This window comes from Mesoplodon densirostris, chromosome 3 (genome assembly GCF_025265405.1).
Source record: "Mesoplodon densirostris isolate mMesDen1 chromosome 3, mMesDen1 primary haplotype, whole genome shotgun sequence".
Taxonomy (NCBI): Eukaryota; Metazoa; Chordata; class Mammalia; order Artiodactyla; family Ziphiidae; genus Mesoplodon; species Mesoplodon densirostris.
The window spans coordinates 12,171,182-12,180,720 of NC_082663.1; the positions used below are offsets into that span (position 1 = coordinate 12,171,182).

Sequence of the window (9,539 nt, forward strand, 5' to 3'; positions counted from 1 at the left end):
AAAGACCCGTACCTTCAGTTTCTTTTACATCCGCCACTGAGGACAAAGACCCGTACCTTCAGTTTCTTTTACATCCGCCACATTGCCTTGTAGAGCACAGCACATGTAACATGCTCTTTTTTTAACTTTTTATTTTATATTGGAGTCTAGTTGATTAACAATGCTATGTGAGTTTCAGGTGTGTAGCAAAGTGATTCAGTTATACATATACATGTATGCTTTTTCAAATTGTTTTCCCATTCAGGTTGTTACATAATATTGAGCAGAGTCACCTGTGCTATACAGTAGGTTCATTTAACAAATGATGCCCGATGCCCCACCACCAAAGCCAGCCCCAGCGAAAACTGGGACAAAGGTAAAATTAGTCTTTAGCCCCTTCCTTCCTTCCTTCTTTCCACCTCCTCTCTCCTTCTCCCCGCCCATCCTCCACCAGAGCCAAGAGCTCCCAAGGAACCCATTGTAGCACTTACTTAGGCCAGTGTGGGGTGGATCTCAATTTAGTGGGGTCTGAGGTTTACTCAAATTGGGGGTCCCACATTAAGAAAGAGAAAACAGAATTATAAACACAAAATTAGGCATTAAAGTGAATATTTACCTAGAAAGAAAAAATAAAATATAACAAATTACAAATTTTTTAAGGCTGGTAACACAAAAGCCAGGAAATAAATAACAGACTATTTTATTAATTTCCTGGAAGACTTTTATGTCAAAATAGGTATACATAGAGATAGATAGAGATATGGTTTTGGCCGAAAACTCTTTGATCTCTTCTTACAAAAACTTTGCAATGTCTTCTATAGAGTGAATACAAAGATGATTTAGTCCTTCCTGCAGCAGGGATGATTGAAATTTGTCTTTTATTATGGAGAAACGGGGTACTCAAAACATGCAAGTTCCCAGACAGATGTATTTACAGGCTATTTACAGTTCACAGGTTTGTACCCTACAAACACAGGAATTTTGATCAACTCTATTTTGCATAATTTCTATCATAAAGGAAAAAAATGTATACTGTGTTTACAATTATATTATTACATTTTCAAGAACAGTCATGACAGAAAAGGATTTGCATTTTTGAACAGACACTGATGAGAACCCAATCCTCTGCTTTGGGCACATTTGGTGATTAAGTGTTTTTCCTAGACTGGCTTCTGGCTCATCCATATCAAACCTGGTTTCTCCTCCATGGAGCCCATCCTTCCAAGCTGGGCGCCACAGAACACCTTCACATTGAACATGACCCCAGCTCTGGACCTTTAGGTCATGAATCTGGCCAAGTGGACACAGCAGAAGGAATGCATAGCAGAGACATGCAGCAAAATATATTTGTGCTAGCTGTTTGATATATCCCCCCAAACCTACAGGAAATGTTTTCTCAACTCAGCTTCCCCTTGCATCTTAAAAATGCCTGTTGCCATTCCAACTTCACCCAAGAACAGGACAAGTTGAATGAAGGTGAAGTTAAAATGGAAAGAGACTTACTCAGTTCTTCACCAATGGCAGTTAAGATATCTTACTTCTGCAAATTGTACAAAAACGTACATCCATTGAACACATTCCTGGGTCCTCCCCGTGCAGGTGGGGGGCCTGAAACCTAACCTTCATTAGTTTCACTGTAAACCACTTCTAGACTATCCTCACTAAGCTGGGAAAATGAATAACATTTATTAAGTGCCTTCTCACACACTGTATTTTACATTTACTAACTCATTTCATTCTAAACGTTATCTTGTGAGGAAGGCAATATTCCCATTTTATAGATGAAAACATTGAGGTGCATGGAAGGTTCTCAGGGGACATCGAAAACAACTACTGCCATGACTGCTTCCAGTGAGGGAGCTAGTGGACAGGACTGGGATAAAGACATGCTTTAAATTGTTTATGTCATTTGAGGGGTTTTTTCTTTATTCTCCACGACTATTGACTACTTCTTAAATTTAAAACTATTTATTTTAAAGAAAAAAATAAGAATTCATACTAAAAGGGAAATTACTAATAACAGACTGATGCATTTTATCACTGTTATGTGTTGAAGTGTGTCCCTCCCAAAAAGGGTATGTTGAAGTCCCCCAAGACCTCAGGATGTGATCTTATTTGGATATAGGGTCCTTGCAAATTGTACCAAGTTAAGACCAGGTCATTGGGATGGGCCCTAGTCCAATAAAACTGGTGTCCTTATGAGAGGTGGGCATTCTTCCCATTGAGAGGTGGGGTCTCCACCCTCAAAATGAGGAGGGAAGAAGTTGTGACTGTTTTAACCACAGCAGAAGTAACTCCCGTGTTTAGGTCATAAAGGTGATGCAGCTTCCACCTTGGTCTCTGGAATTCTCCTCTTGGATGCTCTCGGCCACTATGAAAGCAGCCAGCTTCCCTGAGACCGCCTTGCTGTGAGGAAGCCTATTCAGACAGACAGACCAGGCGGAGCCATGTCTCAAACCAGCCGTGTCTGACCTAAGACACAGGAAGAGAGAGAGATGCCTGTCCAGTCCTGGCTACACCAGCGCCCCAAACGCCATAGGAGGGACCCTCAAGCCAGAACCACCCAGCTGAGCCCATTCCTGGCTTCCTGACCCACAGAAATTGGAAGAGATAATACGATTGTTGCTATTTCAAGTGACTAAGTTTGGGGGTGACCTGACGTGCAGGTAACCAGCAGAACCTCCAAATTTCCAGAGCTTCCACTCTCATCTGAAAGGAAATGCTTCGAATATTGCTGCTTAGTGGCTATCGAAACATCATTTATTGTGAAGCAGGCATGTCAAATCTAAGTCAAGTTTCCTCCTGGCCCAGCTGGTCCTTATCTGAAAGGTAACAGCCACCTTTCTGCCAAGACGTCTCCTGAGTCCCCAACACAGCCCGTGACACTTGGTCGACCCTCTTCTGGGAAGGCTGCCAGAGTCGGGGATGACTGCTCCCTCTGGGCTAGGCCTTGCTTTGCTTCTTTGTCATGAGCAATAACATGGACACCCCAGGACACCAATGCGTCACAAACTCTTAGTCTTTACCCAAATAAGCTAAACAATGTTCAGAAGTGGCCCACCCAGCTTTCAGACCTCCAAAAGGAAGATTTTTTAATTTATTCCAATGCCCAAGCAGTCCAAGGAAGTCTATGACCACTCCCTTGGGGATGGGTGCAGGAGGCTTCACCCACATCCCACAGCCAAGCCCTGTTGGCCCAACCTGGAGGCTGCTTCAAGAAAGGAAGACATTCTGACTCTTCATATTATCTCCCTTGGGGCAGAAATGTTGGCCCATGGGAACCCTATCATAATTCTACCACCCCATCTGGGGTAGGATCAATGGCAGGCTTTCTCTAAACGGCCTCATGAAAATAGCCTAACCTCTGGGCAGGCCTAAACTTTGTGAGGAATCTGACAAGCATCACATGTTCACCCGCCTTTCTCAGGATGTATAATCCACCTCCTGCAAGACAGGCCCAAATCACTTACCCAAGTTCCTCAAAACCAGCAGTCACAATCTGTTCACCTCATCTGGTCCCCAAAGAAAAGGGGAGAATAATCATTAATTGTGTAGTGAGTGTTAGGGGTACTTCAAAATCATCAAGGGCAGTTTGAGAAAAGGGTCCACAGGAAAGCATGCGATACATACTGTAGGAGGGGAAGTAGGGGAAGGGAGGGAGGAAGGAGGAGAGAAGCAAGAAGAGAAGAAGGAACAAAGTGGGGGGGGGGGGAAATGGAGACAGAAAAGAAAGTCAAATTCCCCAGAGCCCTTCCACAGTACTCCAAATACAGTAGGTACTTAAGGCAATGTGTTTTGAATTGAACCAAACCGCTCAAGTTTCCTCTAATTCTGTCTTTCCTACCCCAGCCTGACTCTCGAAGCATTTTCTCTTGAGACGAGTTCATACGGAAAGAAAGCATTCATTCAGATTCTAACCAACAAACCCCCCATGGGACCTGGTGATGGGGTGGGCCTGGCCCTGAGGGGAGGGGACACCTGGATCCAAGCATCATCCTGAAGGCTGACCTCGTCCCAGGAGTGTCATGCAATAGCCTGGGAAACCAAAATATCCCTGGTGGGCAGTTTACTCTTGAGCTGAAGCTCTTGATTTTTATTCATAAACAAAGAAAGGAGTGAGCAGTTGTTCCGCCCTTTTTCTGTCTGTTTGTTAAAAGTAAGGCTACAAAGAGTAAAGCCAAATGCAAACAGCAGAGAGGTATAAATAAACAGCCTTGGTGCTCAGTGCCAGGAAAGAGCTTAGCAGGACTAAAAGAGAAAATGTAACAGGTAAACTTCCTCCTGACATTTCTCCTGCAGCGGGAACCAATTCCTCGAAATAGCCCTATTCATAGCAGCCTTTTTCTAATGCTATATTAGCCTGAGACAAGGGAGATGAACAGCGTCCTCTACCCTCCCTAGGGAATTGAAAGCTCCACGGCCATCACATTTCCCAGCTGTAACAATTTATATGTCTCAGTGTCCACTTGCTTTGATTTTTCCTGAATAATGTAACCACAGAAATCCATATTGAAACTGGGCAGGAACTTGTGGGGCCCTTCTGGGTACAAAAGACCCTCCGTGTCCCCCAATTCTTGTTTGTAGAAAAGGCTTTAGTCTCCTAGACCTTCCTGAGTTCCAAAGAGCAGACTTAAGCAGTTACTGATTAGGGAAGTGAGGGAATGCAGAAACAAAGGAAAAGCAGTCAAGCAAGAAAAGTAATGATACCTAAAACAGAGTCCTGTTCCTCCTCAAGGGATATTCATAACCATCTGACACGTATCTTTGAATTGTTCTGCAGAAACTAAGGTGGAGGTGGAGGAGGATGGAGGATGGTGACTACAAGTGGAGGACGGTGGCTACGTGCTGACCGCAAGCACGCAGATCCCACACTGGTTGGAACCAGAAGGCTGATGATTAAGATGATTAAGATCCCCTGTTACCTCACCACCAACCAATCAGAAGAAAATCCATGAACTGTATCCCTCACCCCAAACGTTGCCTTTAAAAACCCTCCCCTGAAAGCCATCAGGGAGTATATATATATATATATATATATATATATATATATATATATATATATTTGCATTTTACTTAACTATATAATTTAAATATATACCGATAATTTATATTGAAATATATAAATATTTATAGATTTACCATATGTATATTCATTATGAAAGAAATTTAAATAAAGGGAAAAAAAGAAAACTAAAATTCTCTTTAATGCCACCAACCAGAGATCAATATTTTGGTATATGTCCTTTTAGTCTGTTTTCTATACATATTCACATACCTTTTTTTATTTTTATAAAATTGGAATGATATTATTTTAGTGGCCTACTTTTTTCAGCCTTAAAGTGGGCATAATTAATAAGACATAAGAATACGCTATAAAGCTAATAGCCGTATTTTTATATTCTTACAGGGTTAAACTTGATAAATTTATGTAAGATTATATAACATATGGATTTTAAATTAAGGAATTCAAAAAAGACATTGGTTTATAGGTATTAGCAGTTGCAATGCCATCTGTCATTTCAGGGTCTGTTTTTCTGGACGGAAAATGGGTAAAAGAGTCACTAAAAAGATTAAAGTGAACTAACGAGTATTTGTCTTAATGAAACACAAAGTAGATATATTGGAAATTCCAAGTATTTATGACATGTTATATGAAAATAAGAATATTAATATCAGTCTACCATAGCAAGATGCTCACAAGAATAAAACAGGTTATTTTCTGCAAGGTAAATATCTACAGAGGGGAGGAAAATGTTGAAGTATTATATATATAAACTATATACATTGCTCTTAATTAAGTTAGTAATACAATTTATGTTTATTAAATCATGACAGGATGCATTTTATTGATTAGCATAATATATTCCTATAGTAATGTAGTTATAGATAGTGTAAATGATAAAATGTATAATGTAACCACAGAAATCCATATTGAAACTGAGTAGGACCTTGCCGGGCCCTCCTGCGTACAAAAGCCCCTCCGTGTCTCTAGTTTCTTGTTTGCAGAAAAAACTTTAGTCTCCTAGACGTTCCCTGAATTCCAAAGAGCAGGAATCACTTTTGGAGATAAATGCAAAAACAAGTACCTGGATTTTTTTTTTCCACTCCACAATATTCATTTAAGAGAGCGAGCAAAGCCAAATGAAGCGAAAGCTGATTTAAATGCACAGAGTTCGTTTCCGGACCTTTCCTCACCTGCTGTGCACTCAGGCAAAAGTAAAAGACACCAGGAAACTGCCCAGTGGGGCTTCCTCTGCACCTCACCCCTCTCCCTCTCTCCTAGGAGACTAAACACTGGCTTTTGTCCAAACCCAAGGGCTAATGAGAGCTAGTTACAGCCAACAACTTCCCACAAGAGCTGCCTCCGCCGCACCTGGACCTATTTGATGCTCGCTATGGGTCAAGGGTTGCTTGGGTCCACGACGCAGCCCACTAGTGGCCTTTCCGCAGCAAGTTGAAGATAAAGGGGAGAGGTGGTCCCTGAACCTAGGCTTTTGTATTTTATGAGTGCCCTGGCCTCCTGAGCAAAACACGCCAAACTCAAAACCCGGCAACTCTAGCCCCTCAGGCTCACGAAGGAGCTTTCAGGACCCACGCCTTGAAGCTGATGCCCGCAACCGAAGCCCGCCCCGCCCGTGCGCGGACCCCCTGGAGCCGCGAGCAACCCGCAGCTGGGAGGCCCCGCATGTGCCGTGGCGGGGCGGGCCGAGCGTGGGAGCCGCGCGGAGCGAGCGCGCACAGTACCAGCTTGTCCATGGCGCTGCCCTCCGGCGCTCCGCGGGGACACGCCACGGGTTGGGGGCCAGCCGGCCCGCGCTGCTCCCCGGCGTCCGCTCGGGCTGCTTCTCGCTCCGCTCACCGGGCTGTTTGCGGCTCAGGCGGTCGCCGTGGCGACGAGCTTTGCTCCGCCTGGACCGGGTTCCCGCCTCCCTCTCTGGGTGCTCCAGCGCCTCCCCGGGCTCGGGGGTCCAGAGGCGCTTACGCCGCAGCGAGCTCGCCGCCGGCTCCCGGAGAGCGGAAATCCAGAGGTTTCGGCTGCCGAGCCCCAGATGCCATTTCTTGGCTGCTTTCCGTCCAGTTTCGGTTGGCTCTGAGCTGAATGTTCCTGCTAGCATCAGCCAAGTCCCCTTGTTTGGAGTGTCTCTTCTGAATTTTATGTTTCTAGCTTCGGGAGAAAAGTTTTCAAAATGAGATTTACAATGTTTCAACTTTAATTCGCACATCTTCCCACAGGCTTGACTCATACTTTGGTTCCTCTCGTTGGGTCCTTGTCAGGTATCTTCACAGCTGATTCTTCAGCCTAAAACTCACTGGAAATGTTTAACCTGGAGTTTTAGCCTGGAGGTGACAAAGATAATTTCCTAAATGCTGTCTACCTGTCAGAACAGTAGCTGCATTGGCATGTGTGAAGATTCCAGGAACTTTGCCCTAAACGACTTTACAAAGGAGAATATGAATATTTTATCTCTGCAAATTGTCCTCTCTCAGTGGGACTAGGACTGACCGTTAGAAATATGTTTGCCACATGTGTCCGTTTATAGCTCTAGGAGCCACTTTTGCAGTACGCGGGCGTCTCACTGCTGTGGCCTCTCCCGTTGCGGAGCACAGACTGCGGATGCACAGGCTCAGCGGCCATGGCTCACGGGCCCAGTCGCTTCGTGGATCTTCCCGGACCGGGGCACGAACCCGTGTCCCCTGCATCGGCAGTCGGACTCTCAACCACTGCGCCACCAGGGAAGCCCTAGGAGCCACATTTTTAACAAGTAAAAAGAAACAGGTGAAATTATTTTAGCAATGTTTCATTTAACCCTATATATCCAAAATATTATTTCAACATGTTATCAATATAACAATTATTCGTGAGATATTTTAGATTCTTTTTATCAGCTGTAACCGAGCCGGACCCTATGGGGCCTTCCTGGGACAGGCCTTCCCCCATGTCCTCTGCTTTAGCACCTCTCTGAAGGACCTACACAGCCGTATCTGATGCACATTTCCTGAGTTGTTTTGCAGATGTGAACCATGAACTTGCGTGAACTATACTACATCCTCAAATTTTTATGTGTATTTTACACGAACAGTAGGTTTCAGATCAGACTGGTCTCATTTCAAATGCTCACTAGTTAATATGACTGATGGCTACTGTATTAAACAGTTCAAATCTGCTAGACTATAAATTCTAGGGAGACCAGCTCCAGATCTCTCCATGGGAAGGAGAAGATTGCATCTGTTCATAAGGGCTACTAAATACCGATTAGCTCTTGAACAATTGTTCAAATTCTTCCTAGGAAAAAAACCATTAAGCAGTACAAACTCTAAACACTCTTCAGAAACTAAGAAAATTTTAAATGACTTTTTTTGGTTCTAGGGAGTGTCATCATCCTGTTTCTCTCAGTAGCATATTGTCAGAGTTCGTTGTGCACCCAATAATCACCTTGGAAGATTTGAAACCAGGCCCTCAAGAAAGGAGTTATTCTTTTAACAGAGATGAGAACTCAGCTTGGCCAGGAAAGACAGCCCAGGAAAAGAGAGTGTCTGTAGTGGGTAGATCTGAGAATGGGAAATGAGAGCTAACACTCTTCTAGGTCATGATTGTGAGTTAAATCATATCTTAAGACACCCTCTAAACTTGGCCATTATCACTATTATCACTGTATGAGAGAGGAGACAGAGAGTTCCCCAGGACTATAACCAGAAAGAGATTGTGACCCCTGAAACTTGGCTCCGTCTGGTGTTTAAACTCTGGACTATACAGGCACCTCAGATACATTGCAGGTTCAACTCCAGGCCACTGCAATAAAGCAAATACTGCAATAAAGTGAGTCACATGAATTTTTTGGTTTCTCAGTGCATAGAAAATTGATGTCTATGCCATACTGTGGTCTATTAAATGTGCGACAGTATTATGACCACACAGTGTACATGCCTTAGTTTAAAAATACTTTATTGCTAAAATATGCTAACCATCATCTGAGCCTTCAGCCAGTTGTAATCTTTTTGCAATAGTAACACCAAAGATCACCGGTCACAGATCACCATAACAAATATAATGATGATGAAGAAGTCTGAAATATTTTGAGAATTACCAAAATGTGACACAGAGACACCAAGTGAGTAAAAGCTGTTGGAAAAACTGTGCTGTTAGATTTGCTCCACACAACGTTGCCCTAAACCTTCACTTTGTAAAAAAAAATTTAAAAAAAAAACGCACTATGTGCCAAGCCCGATAAAGCAAAGAGCAATAAAACAAGGTATGCCTGTGTTGAGGTGACAGGAGGTAAAGGTGAGGGGCTAGCAGGAGAGAGGGGCACCTCCAGAGATGATGACACACCAACACAAGTCTGGCTGATTTCAGAAAGAAAGCCAGAGCTAACACTTTCAAAACAGTCCTGTAGTTCCCTGGTCTGTACCCTCTTAGGCAAAACTGTGAACTAGATATTTTTGTCTTTGGTCTTCTCTTCCTGCTAAAATTTCTTCGCTTTCAGAGGGGTATACGTTGTTCAGGATCCCCAAGCTAGAGCAGACCTCCTTGGGTCTGGCCTGGGTCCCAGACCTTCCCT

At 43.6% G+C, this 9,539-nt stretch overlaps 1 protein-coding gene across 1 annotated transcript in view; it reads right to left on the bottom strand.

The window, feature by feature from the left end:
* The window catches only part of DNAH5 (dynein axonemal heavy chain 5), a 276,356-nt gene extending 269,555 nt beyond the window's left edge, over positions 1–6,801 (bottom strand). Inside the window, exon 1 of the mRNA XM_060092732.1 lies at positions 6,724–6,801. Within this exon, the coding sequence (XP_059948715.1) occupies positions 6,724–6,735 (12 nt within the window). The 5' untranslated portion in view covers positions 6,736–6,801. The remainder of the gene's footprint in view (positions 1–6,723) is intronic.
* Between the last annotated feature and the right edge of the window lie 2,738 nt (positions 6,802–9,539).